Source organism: Tamandua tetradactyla, chromosome 5 (genome assembly GCF_023851605.1).
Source record: "Tamandua tetradactyla isolate mTamTet1 chromosome 5, mTamTet1.pri, whole genome shotgun sequence".
Classification (NCBI taxonomy): domain Eukaryota; kingdom Metazoa; phylum Chordata; class Mammalia; order Pilosa; family Myrmecophagidae; genus Tamandua; species Tamandua tetradactyla.
In genome coordinates, this window is record NC_135331.1 from 8,456,921 (window position 1) to 8,479,806 (window position 22,886).

The 22,886-nt window shown below is 39.1% G+C and overlaps 1 protein-coding gene across 2 annotated transcripts; it reads right to left on the bottom strand.

The window, feature by feature from the left end:
* Positions 1 to 24: 24 nt before the first annotated feature.
* On the bottom strand, positions 25 to 22,795 carry DDX55 (DEAD-box helicase 55). Of its 2 annotated transcripts, XM_077159625.1 has the most exons (14): positions 22,615 to 22,794; positions 20,022 to 20,072; positions 19,842 to 19,928; positions 19,494 to 19,585; positions 19,356 to 19,418; positions 18,339 to 18,488; positions 8,110 to 8,299; positions 6,840 to 6,922; positions 5,643 to 5,774; positions 4,599 to 4,691; positions 2,407 to 2,521; positions 1,595 to 1,763; positions 783 to 1,072; positions 25 to 531 (listed from the first exon to the last, which is right to left on the bottom strand). In XM_077159625.1, the coding sequence occupies exons 1-14, from the start codon at positions 22,720 to 22,722 to the stop codon at positions 358 to 360; spliced, it is 1,797 nt and encodes a 598-aa protein (XP_077015740.1). In that variant the 5' UTR covers positions 22,723 to 22,794; the 3' UTR covers positions 25 to 357. The 2 variants fall into 2 exon arrangements, with proteins under 2 accessions (XP_077015740.1, XP_077015741.1); XM_077159626.1 differs by lacking the exon at positions 19,494 to 19,585 and having other exon boundaries at positions 19,356 to 19,414; positions 22,615 to 22,795.
* Between the last annotated feature and the right edge of the window lie 91 nt (positions 22,796 to 22,886).

Here is a 22,886-nt window from a genome sequence, read left to right on the forward strand (position 1 = left end):
GAATATGGGAAGTCCACAATCAAGTATGTTTTAGTATCTTTATATTTAAAAATAAATATAAACTTATCCACAGAAAAATGCACTTTTTAATTATAAATAGATGACCCATCAAAATTAATACTGGCATCTATTATTTACACCCACATAATTTTTCTTTCTGTTAGACATCTTCAAGACCAATTATCCTCATTTCTCCCAAGTCTGACAGGATTGCTTTTGGAGACCTGGTTCTTCATAGTGAAGACTTGATTTCCAGTGAAAATGTGTGCTATCCAACAAGCGTGGGAGCCGCTCGTCCTATTCCCTTGCTCTGTTCCCTTCTCTGTTCTCTGTTGTGGTGCATCTGAGGCGCTGGACTCAGCAGTCATCTTCCAAATCTGGAATCCCCAAATCTGTCTTGATTTTTCTTTTGCCACTTGTCAACAATCCCTTCTCAAATTCTTCTTCAGTAATTTTGCCTTTTTTAAACTTTTTCAAGAGTCTTGTATCATTAAGAAGTTCTTCCATGTCCTCATCTTCAATATCAGAACCCTAAATGCAGAAGAAACCAACAAACAACTTAATTTCCCAGGAACAGTGTTATTGGTGAAACCGACTTTTTACCAGGTCCTATATCTCAGATCAGCTTGCCCCAAATACAGCAAGTCCCTACTCTATTCACCAACCTAGTACAGAAATGTGAACATATTACATAATTCTTACTCAGGATTCTATTGTAGTAATTAATAAACCAAAAGTATCCAGAATTTTAAGTTAAATAATAATAAAAGTGTGTACTTTACCTCCACCCTTTTCCTTTTTTCATTCATTTTTTTCTTCTTTTCCTTTTTGGCCTTCTGCTTTGACCAAGCTTTGTTTTTGATGAATTTTCTTTTCCCTTCATTTTCTGTTTTCTCTTTTTGTTGCTCCAGTCGTTTCTGCCTCTGCTTTTCTCTAATTTTATCTTTAAATGGAATAGTGTCTGTATTCATGTCCACAGGTACAAAATCTGGAAACTGCTTTCCTCTCAGTTCTGGCATCCTGGGCATCTTTAGCAGGGCAAAACCTCGAGCAAGACTTGCAAAATCAAGGTCTAATTAAATCAAAATACCAGAGTCAGTACATACAAAATATAATCATAAAGAGGGTATAATTTTTTCTAAACAAAAGAGTTAATGGATCTATTTTAATTTGAATTAATAAGATTATTAACTGTTTGCAGGGTAAACAGGAATACTGAGTGGCCACTGGCCTGTTTATTCCGTGTCTACTCAATACCTAGGAAGATTTCTTTTTAAATGTTTAGAAATATTAACTATGACATATGCCTAATACTTTTATTTTTTTTTGTATGCTATATGGTGGGGCCACATTTCATTATTTTTCCATGTGAGTATCCTGTTATTGTAGTACCATTTTTTTAATTTTTGTTTTTGTTTTTTGCTTGTTTTGTTTTTTAAGTGCACCAACCGGGAATCAAACCCAAGTACCAGGAATCAAACTCAGGTGCCTATTACTTTTATAGGACAAAGAAATTTCATGATTAACCCTAATACTTGTAAGACTACCAGATATTTAAGATGGAGACACATTATGTGAAGAAAGTCCAACTCACCCTTTAATCTGAAGATGAGGTTGCACTCATGCTTTGCATAAGCCTGGACATATGACACAAAAGCTTTCATTCCCTTTTCGAACATAGCTCTGTCTGCCAGGGCTGAGGACTTCAGTTTTGGAAGTAGGTCAACTGTGTTTCTCTGCGGTTTCATTTCCTGCAGGGGGCACTACCCAGAGACCACATTCTCACTTACTCTGGCTGCAGTCACCTCCCTCCCAGTGTTCTCCATCAGAGCCAGAGCCAATAAAACCAAAAGGAATTAATCTGAAATTATTTCAAAGTGAAAAAAAAAGCCTAAGACAAAACAATTTTTATCTTAAGTCAGAGGCCAGAAGCCCAAATCCAACCCAAATATATATATATATATATATATATATATATATATATATATTTTTTTTCCCCCCCCCAGGTATATGGTCCAGGAATCGAACCCGGATCTCCTGCAAGGAAGGCAGGTATTCTAACCACTGAACTACCCATGGACCCGACCCAAGTATTTTACTTGGTCCAAAAACTCACTTTTTCTTTTTTTCATTTAAGATCAGATTTCACATAAAAATTCTGACTTCTGGTGTAAAGTATGGCAAAATGCATCCATGTTCCCAAGCAGCAACATGTTCCCAAGCAGCTGAGCAGAGGCTGCCACCCCTAGACAAGGCCTGCACTCTCTACAACCTAAAGCCCAGCCAGATTCACATGCTTACAGCAGCCTGGCCCCTCTGAGTTCACAACCCCTCCTTTTCTGAACAATTGCTGGCAATGAATTTTTTTAGCTAAGCCGTCATGTATTAAAAGAGAAGACATCTTACTTTCTGGTTAATTGCAAGGAAATTGATATATGACTCTTCCATGGGCAAAAGGAACACCAGAGCACTGCCGCCATGGCCGATGCGGGCTGTGCGGCCACAGCGATGCACGAAGGCGCTGCAGACAACAGAGGACAGGAACGTGAAGACCACGGACAGAGCCTGTCGTGGGTGCTGGCTGAGCAGAGCACAGTCATCTAAAGTGGCAAAAAAAGCCACCAGATCCAACACAACAAGCAGTCTCACCACCCTCCCCCTGTCTACATGGGACATGACTCCCAGGGTTGTGGACCTTCCTGGCAACGTGGGACAGAGATCCTAGAGTGAGCTGAGACTCAGCATCAAGGGATTGAGAAAAACCCTGGAATGAGCTGAGACTCAGCATCAAGGGATTGAAAAAAACCTTCTCTACCAAAAGGGGGAAGAGTGAAATGAGACAAAGTGTCAATGGCTGAGAGATTCCAGAGTCGAGAGGTTATCCTGGAGGTTATTCTTACGCATCAAGTAGATATCATCTTGTTATGCAAGATGTAATGGAGACTCTGCATGGGACATGACTCCCGGGGTGTGGACCTTCCTGGCAACGTGGAGCAGAAATCCTGGAATGAGCTGAGACTCAGCATCAAGGGACTGAGAAAAACCCTAGAATGAGCTGAGAATTAACATCAAGGGATTTAGAGAACCTTTTCGACCAAAAGGGGGAAGAGTGAAATGAGACTGTCAATGGCTGAGAGATTCCAAACAGAGTCGAGAGGTTATCCTGGAGGTTATTCTTATGCATTAAGTAGATATCACCTTGTTGTTCAAGATGTAGTGGAGGCTGGAGGGAACTGCCTGAAATGCAGAGCTGTGTTCCAGTAGCCATGTTTCTTGATGATGATTGAACAATGATATAGCTTTCACAATGAGACTCTGTGAATGTGAAAACCTTGTGTCTGATGCTCCTTTTAGCTACTATATCAACAGAAGAGTAGAACATATGGAATAAAAATAAATAATAGGGGGGAACAAATAAAAAAAAAAAAGATGTAATGGAGAGGCTGGAGGGAACTGCCTGAAAATGTAGAGCTGTGTTCCAGCAGCCATGTTTCTTGAGGATGACTGAATAATGATGATATAGCTTTCACAATGTGACTGTGTGATTGTGAAAACCTTGTGTCTGATGCTCCTTTTATCTACCTTGTCAACAAACGAGTAGAACATATGGAATAAAAATAAATAATAGGGGGAACAAATGCTAAACTAAATTTAGTTTGAAATGCTAGTGATCACTGAAAGCAAGGGGTAAGGGTTATAGTAGGTATAATCTTTTTTTTTCTTCCGTGTTCATTTTATTTCTTTTTCTATTATCTTTTTATTTCTTTTTCTGAATTAATGCAAATGTTCTAAGAAATGATGAATATGCAACTAAGTGATGATATTGTGAATTACTGATTCACATGTTTGAATATATGTTGATGTTTTATTTGGTTTGTTAATTTTTTTAACTAATAAATAAATTAAAAAAAAAAAAGCCACCAGATGCCACAGCTCAATCCCAGCCCCTTTCTAGTTTAAGAAATTGAAGAGCTGGCAACTAAATATATATTCCAAACCAGAAATGATCCTGCAAGAAACATTTAATGTGAACTGAAAGTGAAACTTCTAAATGTACACCCATCTGTCTGACTGTTCAGGCAGGACATGCTCCTAGGAGAATATGTGGGAAACAATACAGAGTATAAATAATATAAAACTAATCTGTAATCCTTTTAAGCAGAAATAACCATTACCACTTGAGGATTATAAAATTATAGGTATTTTCCTATGTTTGGAAGCATATATTAAGATACACGTTTACTACTGATTATATATGTAGAACAGAATGATATGTTAAGAATGTTTGTGCATTTGTTGTTAAATTTTTTTTAAATAAAAAAAGATGTTTACTTTGAAGAGAACAGAAATTTTTATATGGTGTTATGTATGTTTCATTTAAACTCTATGTGCATTTCTGCAAGAAATTTTAAAAAATGAAAAATAACTTTGCTGCATAACATATCGCTATATATGTATCAAATATTATTCACCCATATACCTATTTTTGCTACTTGAAATAGTGTTTGGTGAACATCAGTTTATGTTTATCTTCCTCAGGATTCATTTTTCCTTAGGCTAGATTCATAAATGGAGAGAAACAATTTATCATGCGGTACCTTGCACTGCTGGGAGGGTCGTACTGTAAAACCCAGTTAACTTCAGGAATATCTACTCCCCGGGCCATCACATCAGTGCATACTAAAATTCCACTGAAAAATGAGAAAACACCCCATGAGTAAGGAAGTCACCAGCTTCAACATCATCAAATGGTCTTTACTCATTGCCATTATGAAGACAGGTTCTGGTGTTTCACAACCAAATGTTTATTGATAATAACATTTTAATTTTTTTCCTTCCTCTGTAAACTCTTCAGGACTTTACAAAACCCAATGAAAATGTGTGTTTTGGGAAGAGGGGCAGTGAGACAGTGAATGGATCCCATTGTAGTGGGATCTAATCCTTTGCAGTGATTTTAAAAAACAACTTTCTGGGGCAGGCCACGGTGGCTCAGCAGGAAGAATGATTGCCTGCCATGCCAGAGGACCCGGGTTCGATTCCCGGTGCCTGCCCATGTTAAAAATAAATAAATAAATAAATAAAGGAAACATTTAAAAAAAAAAGTTTCTCTCTCCGAGTGATAGTCAGTTGTATCACTGCCCAAAAAAGTGCATTTAATGTAGCCAGGATGCTCAATGATTGAGAAAAACAGAAATTTATTATTTATATGCACAAACAGAGACAAAGTATGGTAATTAAAATGGCTATTGTGTAGCCATCAACCTGACAACTTAAATGAAGTTTCCATTCCAACAAGACTTTACTGGATTGCTCCCTTTCTCCTCAATTCCTTCAACAGAGTTACTGAAACCCTCCACCACTGGACCAGGCACTGCTCTGGATACTGGGGAATCCAGAAGTGAAAAATATATAAGGTTCCTGTCCTCGTGGAGCCTACAACCTAGCAGGGTAACTAAGGAAGTAATTATAGCAAGGTATAATAGTAGGACAGAATAGGGGCCTCTGGACATTAATATATAGAGAACATGATAATTGGGTTATAGAAGGAAGTGGGCTCCAGGCAGGGCAAACTCGCAGATTGAACATGGTAAATTCGGACAACTATCAGTGTAGATCTGCTAACTCCAATTAAACTAACCCACCTTTGCAATTGGCGGAACTCCATGAAGATCTTATTGCGCTTATACTTCATCTTTCCATGGATGCACATTATCTTCACACTCCTCACCAGCGCCTCCAGGGCCTTGCCATAGTATTCCACACAGGCACAGGTGCTATAGGAGGGGGGCAGAGGGCTTAGAGTCCTTTAGCATCTTGGTCCTTTTGCACTATGAAGGAGGGGCAGCAAGTAAAAACTGCAGTAGAAATGACCCAGTCATAAGCCCCTTTTAGGGAAATGAAGAGGGGTATGGTGCTATGAATGTCATCCACTCCTAAGCACTAAACCTGAAACCCTTTCACAGCTGATGAAAGGCCAATCTTTTGACAAAAATCACTCAGCCAACCCAGAAAATCTATTCCCTTGATCTAAAGATTGTTCTAGCAAGGGGAATCTCCCTAGCCCCATGAGAAATTAAACTGAAGTTTTTACTCGTAACAAAAATAACGAAACTTAGATATAAACAGTCTTATAGAGATTTCAAGATGCTCCTGTTTTTCCTTTGGGGAACTGTTCCTTCTCCAATTAGAGTAACTCCCAAGGGGTCAGCAAATAACCCAGTTAGACTAATCAGATTCTCTTTCCTCAAATTTGAACTTGGAGTTGAGTCACCTAAGGAATATAGGGGCTGGAAGAGGGCCATCCCGATGAGGACATGTCCTACAGAGATGGCCCTCTAGCTTCTGTCATGAGCTCTTTGGGGCTCCCCACATCCTGTCTTCCCTTGGGGTGGGGCACTCAACTTTCTCCTTGTTTCTGTGAACTTACCCAGTCCCCTTCTAAACAAGTTCTCCCCAAATCTCCTTTTCTTTAAATAGAGGGATGTGAAAGAGGGGTTTCTGAGAAAGCCAGTGTTGCTCTTTCCACTCCCTCTGCCTTTCCTCCTTTTCTGTACCATCAGTGCAAACATGACAGCTGGCATTATGGTGGTCATCCTGAAAGTGTGAAGTGACAAACAGGAGGAAAGGCCAAGAGAATCGCCACTAACCCAATGTCAGGAACTTATTTAAACAGGAGAAAAGTAAACCCTCCAGTTTAAGTCACAGAAGTTGGGTTTTCTGTGATTTGCAGTCAAAGGCACTTCTGATAGAACTGGAAACCCGAAGAGCACATACACCTGCACATTCTAGGTCTGGCTGAATCCCTGATGCTTTTCCTACATAAAGGCCAGAAGGAATACCTGAAGAAGACCAGATGCTTTTCCTGCTTATGATTTCGAAGAAAATGTACCAGTTGATTAAATTTCTCATCTGCCTTACATACCTACAAAATAAAGATGAAAACTAATAAAACAAAATCATATTTATTGACATGAATAATAATCCTCACGACTATTTCAGTTTTAGCCTTAAATTTTAAGGAATCAAAGAAAGTTGTCTATAAATAGGTTGAGTTTCACCTGAATTTTAATCTATCTAGCTCAGAATAAACACCAACATGTACCACTGTATGTTAAGGTTAATTTCAAGTTACAAAATCATGATAAGAAAGAGTCAATAGTTCCCAAATCCCAATATATAGACAAAGAACCATGCTGGTTACACCATGATCTTCTTCATTGCAGATTCTGGGGCAGAGGGTACAAATTCTCATTCAGTAGGTCTACAACTGGACTAAAAAATCTCTACTATGTAAGCACTCCCCCAAAAATTCTGCTGCATAGCAAAGTCCAGAAATCACTGGAAGGAAATCCCTATCTCCTGGCAAATGATTTAGATGTGTCTGTCAAGCAGTGATACCCACCAGTGGGTTCTCCCAGCTCCCAAATGACCCTACCCTTCCTAGTATGCAATCCTCCCCACAGTCTCTGATGCCTCTTAGCCATATCCAGTGATGGGAGAGTTCAAGATAGCAGTGATTTTACTACTAAAACATCAAATTTCCAAAAGCCCTTCCAATGGTTTATGAAGGAATGGCATAAAAAGGCAAGCAGAATTCAATGACCCAAATTCAGCAAATCCCAGAGGCAGGTAAAAAATAAAAGACCTTTAGGCTACAGTATAGAATATTTTAACCTAACACCAAGTTTCCTCTAAAGCAATTCTATCACTTGACTTTATGTGTTGACCTGCATGTCTAGCTACGGCTCTCCGATTCAGGATGGAACTAGCTCTGATGGGCTCAGGAATCACACTGTTTAACCACGTGATCCAGCATATCTCATGCAATTGTGATAAAAACGCTTGATAGCTTGGGGGGTAGGCAGCCCAGAGCAATTGTCCTTGGAAATTATATTGAATGCAAACTTATGCCTGTTTTAACTTATCTATTCACTCATCCAATATGTTTGACCATCCATACCATTTGCCCTGGCTCTGTCCCCAAATGCATTTTAAAATGTCCCACAAGGTATCATTTTTAAGATTTGTTTCCTAGAAACAGCAGACTAATCCCTAGAGCACTCATCATTATTAGTGAATTATAGGGATCAATAAGAAATTCAGAGGCACCATATAGTAGTTCTCCAGGCGGGATGGAGTTTTCTGGGTGCTGCTGGCTGCCACGCCCTTCTCCTTCACTGAGATCCGGACAGGGTTGCGGAGGCCTGCTCTCACCAAGTTCTCCACTTCCTGCGTCTGAGTGGCTGAGAAAAGGCCCGTTCTCCTCTGCTTTGGCAAAAGCTCCAGAATGGTGTTTATACTGAAAAGAAGAGGGCTCAAACTTAACCCTTCATGTGACAGCATCACCAACAGGCAGTACTCTAAAATACCAAATGGTTATTATAAAGACTGGACGAGAAGCCATCACAAATTTACAGTAGAGACTACTAGGAAGAGAAATTATAGGCAATTTTTATTTTCTTCTTTATACATGCACTTTCCCACAGTTCTACAGTATGAGCATATAATTACCCTTTCATAATAGGAAGATCATTATAAAATTAAGACAAAACTTTTTGAGATTAAAAACTACTGAACTGTCAGGTTCATGTGTCAACTAGGTCAGGTGGTGGTGCCCGGTTGTCTGGTTAGGCAAGCGCTGGCCTGTCTGTTGCTATGAGGACATTTCATGGACTTATATCATGATTACGTTGGTTGTACCCACAGTGTTTGTAATCAGCTAAGGGGTGTGCCTTCTGCAACGAGTGATGTTTAATCTAATCACTGGAAGGCTTTTAAGCAGGATTCAGAAGAGACAGGCTCTCTCCCTGCTTCAGCCAGTGAGCCTTTCCTATGGAGTTCGTCCAGACCCTTCATCAGAGCCAGCAGCTTCACAGTCTGCCCTACGGATTTGGACTCTTCCATTCCCAAAGCTGTCCAGCTAGCCTCTCCTGAGAGTTCACTGAGGACCCTGATCACAGTTACCAGCTTGTGGCCTGCCCTACATTCCTTGGATTCTACATTCACACGATTACACGAGACACCTTTATAAATTTTATATCTACGGATAGCTCTTGCTGATTTTGTTTCTCTAGAGAGCCCTAGCTAATACCCCTGATTAGCATAAATTGCTCAATCCAAAAAAAAAAAAACCCACTGAACTGCATACTTTAAATGGCTGAACTTTAACAATATGTGTATTATTTCTCAAGTAAGCTGTTATATTACTAAAGAAAATAAAATAAAAAACATTTTAAGAAACTGGAAGGAAGATGCATTTTAAGAAGATTAAAGATAAAAGCAACTGGAATCACGATTGTGTGGTAGAATGTAAAGGACCAAACTACCTAAATGATCTGAAATACAAATGTGATTAAGAAAAGCTTGAGAAGGACATTACAAAAGAGAAAATCCAGGCTATCTGTCTCACAAACAGAAACAAAAGTCCTAAACAAAACAATAGCAGATCTAATACTTCAATAAAAAAGAAGATAACATTAACACAAATGGAGTCTATCCAGGAATACAAAATTGCCTTAATAATCAAAATCAACCAATGCTATTCACATTAACTGAACCAAAGAGAAAAGTAACTTATCATCTCAACAGATACCAAAATAGATATCAAAAAAGCATTTGATAAAATTCAACATACTTGTTCATAATAAAAAAACTCAGTAAACTAAAAGTAGAAATAGGTTCTAGACAATGGATATAAGGCAAGGAAAAAAAAGGCATAAGGAAGAAATAAACTTGTCACTATTTGTAAATGACATGATCATATACTGTACTAAAACTAAAAGAATCTACAGATGAACTATCAAAATGGATAATTTAATTTATTAAGGTCACAAGTACTTCTACATAGCAAGAGCAATTAGAAAATGAATTTTTAAAAATTCCATTTATGATAATACAAAAAATAAAATACATAGGAAAATCTTTCAAAAGAGAAACCTCTCACACAGAACTTTAAAAAATAAGGAGAAATTAAGGAAAATAAAAATGGAAGACTATACTAAGTTCATGGACTAAGACTAAACATTATAAAAATGTCAATTCTCTTCAAACTAATCTATAAATTTTATGTGATTCCAATAAAAATTCTAGCACTTTTAATGAAAAGGAACAAGCTTATTGTAGAATTTATTTGACAATGCAAAGGGTCAAGAACAGCCAAGATGAAGATGCCCGCTGTGTCCATGGAGAGAGGCTGAGGTGACTGCACTCTGGCTGGAGGCACTGAGGCATCAGGATGGCCAAGATATCAGCTTCATTAGCCTCGGCTACTGCTCGGGCTGTGAACAAGAAACTGCAGCCCAGCAGGCTGCCCTTCCACTGACACCTTCACAGTAAACAAAGTAAAAATTAAAGAAAGTTTCCTATAGATAAGTCTGAACAGGCAGGTGTGAAAGTGGGTGTCTAAACCAAGGATCATAATGGCCTTTCTCATATTCTAGAGTGTATAAAGACAAAAGGAGATTCTGACAAAGATTCAAAATGTAGTCATTGTTCATCGAAAAGAAAGCACAACACTGTTAAAAAAGAAATGAACTATGTAGGAGAAATATTATCCAGTGAGTTTCTGTTCAATGATGCAAACATTAAAGGAAAGCGTTAATATTTGACACCCCCATATGCCTCCTCCAGCTGTAGGCTCCAGGGTGTTCCTGGAAGACTTGGGGCTTACTAAAGAAATAATGTGACTGTCATGTTTTCAAGGTTTCTAATGCACGGCTGCCTTGAGAGGAAACACAGTAATGAATTTTGAAAATGAGGTCCATGTGCTGAATTCAAGAAATATTTATATTTCTATTCCTTTTAGAGGATAAAAAATGGAAATCATTACTCTTTGGATCATTTTTCTCTTAGGTAAAGAAAAAGAAAAATCCCACCCTACACTTAACTCTCTTTCATCCTTTCTGTTAGTACCAGGCTTTTTGTTTTGTTTTTTTTTTTATGAAACATAACCACATACAAACACATTCTTACCATATGATCATTCCATTCTTGTTATATAATCAATAACTCACAGTATCATCACATAGTTGTATATTCATCACTATGATCATTTCTCAGAACATTTGCATCAATTCAGAAAAAGAAAAGAGAAAAAAATTCATACATACCATACCCCTTACCCCTCCCTTTCACTGATCACTAGCATTTCAATCTACTAAATTTATTTTAACATTTGTTCCCCTTTAATTTTAATCCATGTTTTTCTCATCTGTCAATAAGGTAGATAAAAGGATCAGACACAAGGTTTTCACAATCACAGAGTCATACTGCGAAAGCTATATCATTATATAATCATCTTCAAGAAACATGGAGATGATCATCTTCAAGAAACATGGAGATGATCATCTTCAAGAAACATGGAGATTTTGTTGGTTTGTCCAGAGTGATGCCCCAATGAATTCCAGAGTGATTTGATCAGTGAGTGGAAAAGTATTTGCAAAGTTCTCTTCTGGGAATGGTGAGAACAGGGGAAAATTCAACCTCCCCAAGTTGAATTCTTGATATTCTCACAAGCTGTGGGGACAACCAAAGCTATACACTTAGCCCCCAGTCTTGGGGGTTGTTCATATGAAACTTAACCCCACAAATAGGTCAAGCCTACTTAAAATTAGGCCTAAGAGTCACCCCAAAGAGAACCTCTTCTGTTGCTCAGATGTGGCCTCTCTCTCCAGCCAACACAATAAGCAAACTCACCACCCTCCCCGTCTACGTGGGACATGACTCCCAGGGGTGTGGACCTTCCTGGAAACATGGGACAGAAATCCTAGAATGAGCCGAGACTCAGCATCAAGGGATTGAGAATAACCCTAGAATGAGCTGAGACCCAGCATCAAGGGATTAAGAAAACCTTCTGGACCAAAAGGGGGAAAGAGTGAAATGAGACAAAGTATCAATGGCTGAGAGATTCCAGAGTGGAGAGGTTATCCTGGAGGTTATTCTTGTGCATTAAGTAGGTATCACCTTGTTATCCAAGATGTAATGGAGCAGCTGGAGGGAACTGCCTGAAAATATAAGGCTGTGTTCCAGTAACCATGTTTCTTGAAGATGATTGTATAATGATATAGCTTTCACAATGTGACCGTGTGATTGTGAAAACCTTGTGTCTGACGTTTCTTTTATCTACCTTGTCAACAGATGAATAGAACATATGGAATAAAAATAAATAATAGGGGGAACAAATGTTAAAATAAATTTAGTTTGAAATGCTAGTGATCAATGAAAGGGAGGGGTAAAGAGTATGGTATGCATAATTTTTTTTTGTTTTCGTTTTTTCTGTTGTCTTTTTATTTCTTTTTCTGACTTGATGCAAATGTTCTAAGAAATGATCATGATGATGCATATGCAACTATGTGATGATATTGTGAATTACTGATTATATATGTAGAACAGAATGATCATATATTAAGAATGTCTGTTTCTTTCTTATATATTTTTTAATTAATAAAAAATTAAAAAAAAAAAAAAAGAAACATGGCTACTGGAATACAGCTCTACATTTTCAGGCAGTTCCCTCCAGCCTCTTCATTGCACCTTAACTAAACAGGTGATATCTATTTAATGCATAAGAATAACCTCCAGGATAATCTCTCAACTCTGTTTGGAATGTCTCAGCCATTGACACTTTATTTTGTCTCATTTCTCTCTTTCCCCTTTTGATCGAAGCTCTCTCAATCCCTTGATGCAGAGTTCCAGTTCATTCTAGGATTTCTGTCCCACGTTGCCAAGAAGGTCCACACCCCTGGGAGTCATGTCCCACGTACAGAGGGGGAGGGCAGTGAGTTTGCTTGTGTTGGCTGAGAGAGAGAGGCCAAATCTGAGCAACAGAAGAGGTTCTCTGGAGGTGACTCTTAGGCCTAATTTTAAGTAGGCTTAGTCTATCCTTTGCGGGGTTATGTTTCAGATGAACAAAACTCAAGATTGGGGTCTCAGTCTATAGCTTTGGTTGTCCCCACTGCTTGTGAGATTATCAAAAATTCTCCACTTAGGGAAGTTAAATTTTCTCCCTTTCTCACCACTCCCCCAAGGGAACTTTGCAAATACTTTTTTATTCACTGTTCAAATCACTCTGGGAAATGATTATCGGGGCATCACTCTGGACAAACCTACAAAATCTCATGCCCTACTCAAGGTCTGAAGTACAATGGTTAGAACCAGTTTTAATGAAGTTGACTTAATGGTAGGATTTCAGATAGCTCTTCATCAAATGGCTTGAACTGGGCAACTCCCTAGGCATTTTCCCAACGAGACTGATTGTGCTTTAAATTCAGAGGCAAGAAATCCTGACTAGTTGTGTAATGCGGTAACACACTGCTTTTCTACCCAAATTTGGCATGGTCTTTTAACATTTTAATTAAACTGCCATTGCCAAACGTCTCATTTGCCTGCTCTTTAACAGTATTAGCCATTAGATGAAAGTTTTGGGCAAAGATTTCCTAGTACTGATGATGACACAAGACAGAATATACTCCACCACCTGTTTCTTTCTTTCCTTTTCTCTCTTCTTCTTTGGAATACCTGGGCCAGAAATCGAACCCAGGTCTACTGTAACCACCTGTTTCTTAATTCATTTTTTTTTACCATCCTAAATATCTGTTCAAAATGAGGCCTGAGGCTGACTCAGGTTCTTTAAGTTAAAAGGTCTCTTAAAAACCATCTAGCTTGGTGTATACTTATGAACGAAGTTTGTGCTACTACAAAAAGGAACAAAGTCATAAGGCATGCAACGATGTGAATGAATATGCGGGACATTTGGTAAGGCAAAACAAGTCAGAAACAAAAGAACAACAATGGTATAGTCTCTTTTAGAAAATGCTTATAAGAAAACAGGGGCCTAGAGTCTAAGCTTTTATAGTAAACACATTAAGTCTAGAGTGGTGATTATTATTTCTGGATTTCAAGAGGCTGTTTTATATATAAATATATATTATATATATAATATATATATAACCTGATATTTAGAGATTAGAACAAAGCCGATCAAGGTTGGGGTTAAAGTAATTCAGAACACAGGAGTAAAGAAGACAGTATCTATTTTAGAACCACACATACTCTTTGAGACCAAAGGAAGAAAGGTTCATTTGGTCTGGAACTGAAATTTTCTGTAGCACATAATCTAACTCAACGTATCTGTATAGCTCATCTGACCAACTGAAACACAACGAGCCCAGAATAAGGAAGAAGTCCTTTAATCCTGTATAGATTATTATAATACCTGAATACATCCTAGAGCATATTAAGCAGATAATAAAAAAGTATTGCATCCCTGGCAACATGGGACAGAAATCCTAGAATGAGCTGGAACTCGGCATCAAAGGATTGAGAAAACCTTTTCAACCAAAAGGGGGAAGAGAGAAATGAGACAAAATAAAGTGTCAGTGGCTGACAGATTTCAAACGGAGTCGAGAGGTTATCCTGGAGGTTATTCTTACACATTTATAGATATCTCCTTTATAGTTTAAAGTGTAATAGAGAGGCTAGAGGGAAGTGCCTGAAACTGCAGAGCTGTGATCCAGTAGCCATGTTTCTTGAAGATGAATGTATAATGGTAAGACTTTTGCAATATGACTATGTGATTATGAAAACCTTGTGTCTAATGCTCCTTTCATCTACGATATTGACAGGTGAGTAAAAAATATGGAATAAAAATAAATAAATAATAGGGGGAACAAATGTTAAAATAAAGTGAGTACACTGAAATGCTCGCGAACAGTGGAAAGGACTGGTAAGGGGTATAGAAAAAAAATAGGGGGAACAAATGTTAAAATCTATTGAGTAGATGGAAAAAAAAAAGTATTGGCAAAGTTTCTTGAGGGATGGGAGAATAATATGGAACTACTGAACCTTACAATCAGGGACTCCCCTGATACTGTGTCAAATTTTAGGAATACCCAAATCAATGGACCATGCCCTCAATCCTGAGGCTTACTCTTGTGAAGCTTATATAAGTAGCAGAGAAGCTTAGACTACCTTCAGGTATGCCTAAGAGTTACTTCTGGAGGACCACTTTCATTGCTCAGATGTGGCCTCACTCTCTCTAAGCCCAACTCTGCAAGTGAAATCATTACCCTCCCTTCCATGTGGGACATGACATCCAGGGGTCAAAGTCTCCTTGGTGACGTGGGAGATGATTCCCAGGGATGAATCAGGCCCTGGCACCATGGGATCAAAAGTACACCTGACCAAAAAGGGGAAAGAAGTATAACTAATAAACTATTAGTGGCAGAGAGAGTTCAAACAGAGTCGAGAGGCTACTCTGGAGGTTGCTCTTATGCAAGCTTCAGTAAGACCTTCCTACCTATCATAACCTGCCAGCCCCCAACCAGGACCATTCCAGTCAATCCTAATGAACACCTAGGGCAATATATAAGATTCCACAAGGGTTCCATGCACTAGACTAACTTTCCAGAAACCTACAACCTCCAGATGGTCCCTGGTCCAGATAAGTCCTGAAACCTAGCCCAGTCTCTCCAGAACATCAGATAGTTACGTCTCCCTACCCCGTATTAGTGACAGACCCTTCCAATATGAAAAAGTTAGAATGGCCATAGCCTAAACACCCCTAAAGAAAGAGATGGAAAGATCAAAGGTGATTGTGGAGTTATACAGTGAAAGATAGGATTTAACAATGAATATGAATGCTGCATCATTAAATTGATATCTCTTCTAGTCTCCAGTATCTCAGAGCAGCTAGAAGTAAAAACCTAAAATTGTAGAATTGTAACCCATGTCAAACTCTGAAATATGTTCTACAACTAACTGTGGTGCTGTGCTTTGAAATTTATTGCTTTTTTGTGTATGTTATTTTTCACAAAAAAAGAAGGGAAAAAAGTCAATTGCGATGATAAAAAAAAAATTTAAGCCCTCTAGCTTCCTATATTCTGGAGCAGCTAGAAGGAAAAATCTGAGAGGATCCCATGACAAACTTTGGGATCTCTCTTGTAACTACTTTTGAAGAGTGCTTTGAAAACTATTGCTTTTTTATTTCTTTACTTTATATATGTTATACTATAAAATTAAAAAGTTAAAAAAATAAGACCATTCCAGTGTAAGAGTCTGAAAGAGACATAGCAACCAAATGTAATGTTTGAAAATGTTGAATGTGGGGAAAATTTGGGAAATGTGAATATGGACTATTTATAGATGAAATTAAGTAAATATTGTTAATTTTTTTAGGGGCAATAATGTGGTTATGTAGGAAAATACCCTCAGTTTTAGCGGCTGCATGCTAAACTGTTTAGTAGCCATGGGTCACAATATCTGCAACTCACTTAGAAATGTTTCAGCAACAAAATACATAGATATATATTAAAATAGCTATGGCAAAATGCTAAGAAGAAAAAAAACATCTACCCAACACCTGGCTCAATTCCATAGCTGACTAGGTAGAACCCCAGGGGAGCTAAGAGCTTGTCCAACCTTATACTGCAGGTTAGGGAAGCGCCACACCTTGACTTCAACTCTCCCTCCACAGGAGGTGACACATTCCTTGTGCTCTTAGGCAATTAGGAAAGCTAACCGGCGTCCTGGCTTCTCTTCCTCATCAATATTTTGATAAATTTTTTAGTAATTTGATGGAGATCATGTAAGTTTTTATTTATCTTGAATGGTAAGAGTCTTATTTTAAAACACATTTATGTGAATCATCATCTTGTTTCTTCCATGAAACAATGGTTTACACTAGCAAGGAAGGTATTATAACAATCAGATTTATTTTTTTAGAATGTAGCATTAAGTGTGAAGCAGAACTTGGAGTCTTTTCTTAAAATTCCCAATATGCTTATACTTTCTGATTCTAAATCCAATGGCTCAAATCTTAAACCTAACATTTTAACCCTGATGTTTTTATCACTAAATCTCCTCTATGTCCATTTTGTCATTTAGCTATTGCTTTTCCTGGATTTGACATGTTCTGTAAGGTGGCAAATATGCTTTCTTTGAAAGTTAATTCTCAGTAATTGAAGGAGTGTCCAAATTTCTTGGTCATATTCACTAAAATACCTGGCAGTAAATGCACCAAACCTAAAATAGCAGCTTTCTGTAAATGCTCATGAGTTTTGTATGGTTAATATAATTGCTGATCTACTTATGATTTGTGCAATACCATTTGTGTGTAGAGAGTGAATTGTCAATAAAAACAACGTGGCTTCTTTGTGATCATTCCAAAGAAAAAAGAAAAAGAATAGCCAATAGCCAAGACAATCTCGAAGAACAACAAAGGAGAACTTACTCTAACTTGTTACAAAGCTGGAATAGTTAGACCATAATGGTGTAGCTGTAGGGAAAGAGAAACAGATCTAAGGAACAGAATGAAGTGCAGAACAGACCCACACACATATGGACACACATAAAGTCTACATATGACTGTAGAGGGAAAGGACAGTCTGGCTATCCACAGAACTGAAATGAACCTTGACCCCTATCTTACACATATGCAAAAATCAGCTGCTGGCCGATTGCAGATCTAAATGTGAACTGTAAAGTAAAAAAACTTCTAGAACATAAGAAATGAGAATATTTTTACACTACTGGATTAGAGAGAGATTTCTTTAGCAGGACACAAAAAGCACTAACCCTAAAGGAAAAGACTAATACATTTATCAAAACACTAAGAAAATGGCAAAAAAAAAGATAATACACCATAAGCCAAGATGTGAGAAAGCAGGTACACTGTTGGAAGAAGTATAAAAGGTGCATCTTTGGAAGATAACTCGAAAATATTAGGATTACAAGGCACATGCCCTTTAGCCCTCCGGTAATTCTATTTCTAGAAATTTACTCTGTGTATATTCTCAAATGTGTACCTAAACATAAATGGAAAAGAATGGTCAATGCAGCATGGCTTACAGGAGGAAAAGATTGGAAACAATCTAAATATCCACCAACAGGGAAGTGGATAAATAAATGATGGTACATTCACACAATGTAACACTATATGGTTCTTAAAACAATTAGGTAGCTGTGTGTGTACTTATATGGAATCATCTCTAAGAAATAGTAAGTGAAAAAAGCAAGGCACAAAGCTGTGGAGAAAATGCAAACATCTGTTGTTTTTTTCAAATTATACATTACGTTAATTATATATTAGTGTAATTGGCAAATATTCTTGCACAATAAAAAAATCTCAGAAGTATACACAAGAAATTGTTAAAAGCTGCTTCTGCAGAAATGAACTGGGACTCATGGATACTGCTTGTCTTTTTTTACATTATGCATATATTTACATTCTTAGAAAAATTTTTTCTTAAAAAAAATTAACAAAAATACTTGAAATGATAAAGGATTACAATTTTGCTCTCCTCTTCCATCATCCAAAGCCAGTGAAGTTCGAAACCAAGTACCTTGCCTCAAATCCCATGTCCAGAAGTCTGTCTGCTTCATCCAACACAAGGACATCAAGGGATTTCACACAGCCAGCCAAATCCAGCCCCTCGGCCTTCCTTCTGAACATGTCCTCCAAGCGACCTGGAGTTGCCACAATGATGTTTCCACTTTGAAAAGAGAGTTAACATTATTGTAGTCTGGATCTTGCCAATACTCATGATGATTACTAAAACACCAGGTTTTGTATCCCACAAAAGTCATCTAAGTCACAGTTAAAAGAAAGCAAACCACTGGAGTGGGAAGAGAGTACTGCAGGGTAGAAAGAACATGGACTTTGAGGGAGACAGGTCTGAGTTCTTGCCAGCATGAACTGGACCAGGGGTCTGCAAGCTACAGTCCTTGGGACCCGCAGGACGCCTGTTTCTGTAAATAATTACTGTCACACAGCCAGCCCATTCATTTATGTATCATCTATGGCTACTTTCATGTACAACAGCAGAGTTAAATAGTTGCGATGGAGACCAAAGCCTAAAATATTTACCATCTGCTTCTTTACAAAAGAAGCTTGTTGACCCTGACCTAGAACAAGTTACCTGACCACTTTTAGACCCCAGGTACTTCACCTATAAAATGACAACACTGACAGATTTAGAGATAATTTTAATAAAGATCACATACTAGTGGACTGAAGGCCACATGTGGGCCCTACAGACTAGCTGGCCTATAAGGTATTTCTTAAAAAGTATGATTTCATGTCAACAGTTAAACATCAGTAGATAAAGAGACTTCTATTTTCTCTTAAAATCAATCCCAAATCTGGCAATACTGAGCCCAGAATTCTGCAAGCCAGCTGTCAGCTGGAGACAAGCATTCAAGACATATACTGGGCAGTTTGTTCCTCACAATCCCTACCTAGCCCTTTCACTCACTTGTATTAGCCTCCTGATTCCTGGGGGATCTTAAGTTTGTGACCCCTGCTGGAAAGTACCCCATGTCAAGCGCTTAAAGAAACAAGAAGAAGCAACCAAACTCACCCTTGTTCCTTAAACCTCTCAACATCTTCTCCAGGATTCCTGCCTCCGATCCAAAGAATCTGGCTAAAACAAAACACAGGTCTTTGAGCAAATTAGGCAAACAAGCGTATATTTACAGGAACACCAAGTTCAATTTACCTAAACTGTGGGAAATGCTTCGTGAAATGTGTCAGGACCTCGTCTATTTGAAGAGCCAGTTCTCGTGTGGGCGTGATGATTATGGCACCAACCTACCCAATGGAGGGAAGGGCCAGGATTAGCACTGCCAAAGACACAAGGATTCATAGGGCCGAACACACGCTCTCTCATCCTCCACCTCACAGAGACTACAAGCAAGGAGCATTCCCAGAGAGATAGCCCTCCTGAGACCATTTCAACAGCACCCCAACAAAACATATCAAATACTTCAACTTTTTTTTCAAGTGTCTGACCAGCTTCTTACTAATTCTGAACTCTTCAATGACTAAGTGACAATAAATCACTCACCTGACTTTTTTTTAACTTCTCTTCTCTTCTCAGAAGGATTTCCAGAATGGGGATGACAAAAGCAAGGGTTTTGCCACTCCCTGTGACCTAAAATGGGGGAGAAAGTTTGGGTTTGCTTTTCCTTAAAGGTCATTTGGAGGTAATACACAAAGCCAAGCTGCATTAATGCAAAGTACTCACCGCTTCTGCAGCCACATCTTTGTTTTTCATGAACAGAGGGATGGTTGCAGACTAAAGAGAGAGAATGCAATGCAGCTGGTTAGAGACTGCTGCAAATCCACAAGGGAAGCCTTGGTCATGGAAGACTCCACTTCAAAGGGGATTCTGGATAACTCAGGTGTCAGAGATGAGTTCGATCAAAGGAAATATGGCAAAGGTCGCCTATACAGACAGCATGTTGGGAGGGAAATTGAGCTGAGCAGTGAATGGGGAGACTTGAATTCTAGGCCTGGCTCTGCTACTTTTCCTCCTGGGACCATGAAGAGGTTAAAGACAAGGAATTTTAAGGTCTCTTCCAGCTCTAGCATTACAGAACAATGATACAAATAAACGCTCTCATTTTAAATCCCAGCATAGGGCTCAGAATACCTCTGCTTTTTATGGTAACCTTGGCCCTTTGGTTTCAGCAAAGTTAAACTTGAGACAAATTCAGATCTTAGCGTAGAGGTCAATTCCTGTAGGACTCCATTCCAGATCCCCATTGAGAGCCTGAGCTTACCCTGGTATTAGTGCATGCATCAGACTATTCTCATTGACTCTAGACCAGTGAATCTCAGCCCGGGGTGATATCTGCCTTCCCAGGCAACATCTGGCAATATCCAGAGCCTCTCCCTAGTTGCTGGGTAGAGGCCAGGGATGCTGCTAAACATCCTACAATGCACGGGACAAGCCCCCACAACAAAGAATTATCCAGCCAAAAACATCAATAGGGCTGATGATGAGAAACCCTGTCCTTGGACAGTGTTGTCCAATAGAAATATAATGTGAGCCACATAAGTAACTCTAAATTTTCCAGTCATCACATTTAAAAGAATAAAAAGAAACAAGTGAAATTAATTTTAATATATTTTATATAACCTGATATATCCAAAAATATTGTTCAATATGTAATCAATAAAAAACAAAAATGTAATCGATAAAAACAGAGATATTTGATATTCTTTTCTCATACTAAGTCTTCAAAATCCATTGTGTATTTTACTCAGAGGACATCTGTTTTAGCCTCATTCCAAGAGCTCAACAGCTTCATGTGTCTAGTGCTATTGTTATGGATGGGGCAGTTCTAGACAATGAACTCTGATACCAGAGATGGGGCCCTGTTTGCTCTATATTCTGAAGACCTGGCACATGGCACTCTCAATTTTTATCTCCAGCTCTGCCTGCTTCCTACACATCTTTCCTAGAGAGCTCATGGACATTTCAAACTCAACACTTCAAAACAGAACTCTGAAACTTGTTAATCCTCCTAAACTCCCTCATCTCAGTAAATAGTACCACCATCCACCCAGCTGCCAAGGACAAAAACTTCACGGTTCCTACAGATTCCTCTCTCTCATAATCTTCAACTGGGATTTCTGGTCCCTCAATAACCTAAACCTATCCTGAACTTGATTTCTCAATTATTTCCTGCTTCCCCACTAGTCCAAGTCATCATTATCTCACTCCCAGACAATGGCCTCCTAATTGATGTCCCTGGTTCTTCTCTCCCTCCCCTAAACTTCATTCTCTACATTGCACTCATATCCTTTCCCTTCTTACAATGGCTTCCCATGGCATTTAGAATAAAATCCAAGATCCTCCAACACTCTGCACAATCCAATCCCTGCTTTCCTCACATCTTACACTATTACGATATGCCAGCCACAAAGGTCTTCTCTCTGTTCCTCAAAGCTCATTTTAGCCCCCACAGTATTTACACCGACTTTTCTCTCTCCTGGAATAATCTGCCCCAAAAATACAAAAGCAAGCTCCTCAATCATTCAGGTCTCAACTTCTTGACACCTCCACAGAAAGACTTTCCCTAATACGCTATCTCACCTCCTATGGTGGACCTCCTATTCACTATCTATCACATCAGTCCATTTTAGTTACTTCGTAACACTCTTCACCACCTGAAATGATCTTAGTCCTTTACTCTTTTCTCTCCTGTACTAGAAGGTAAAGTCCATGAGTGGAGACCAACATAAGTTCACAGCAAAATTCTCAGTCTAGAAGAGTGCCTGATATGCTGTAGGTCCTCAATATATGTCTACTGAGTAAATAAATAAACTGGGCCAGAACATTTCATTTAGCCCCAATAACAATATTACAATAGCAGTAACGTTTACTGGGTTCCTGTCATGTGCCCACAACGTCTAATTTAAACCCCACAACTACCCTATAAGGAAGGTAATGTTATATTCGTCATTTCACAGAAAAGGAAAATGAAGAATATTTGTCCGAAGTTTCACAACTAGAAAGAATAAGACAAGGATATGAATTAGGAATTTGGGCCCCAGAGCCAATGGCTGGTGAAACCAGGGGAAAACCACCCCGATTCAAGCGTCCTGCCACCTCCCGCCTCTGCCTGCCTGAATCCATAACTAGCTTCACATTGCCTGAGTCTGGCCAAGCTGAGGACGGGACCAAGGTTTCTGCCAGAGACTAGAACCCCGAGTTGGAATCCTAGTTTTATTGCCAAATTAAGCGGATGCCTGCCTGCTCCGAGCCTCACTTTCCCCGCGTGCCCACTGGGGACAGAGGGCCCTTCTCCCAACGGGCTCGCGCGGGGTACCTGCACCGGCGTCATGTACGGGAAACCCAGTTCCAGTAGTGCCCTCAACACCAGCGGGTGCAGGGGCACCGGCAGCGACTCCCAGGTACCCTCCGTCACATGCTCCATGGCTCGCCCCCGCCTTCGCCACCTGGACGCCTGTTGGTCCGCGGCTACAGAGCACTTCCGCTTCCGTCTGTCTAGGAAGCCGGCGGGGAACCGTGCTGCAGCCGCAAAGTTCCGGAGGGCGGGGTGCGGCAGGAGGTGAAAAAGCCGACCGCGGGAGAGTGGAA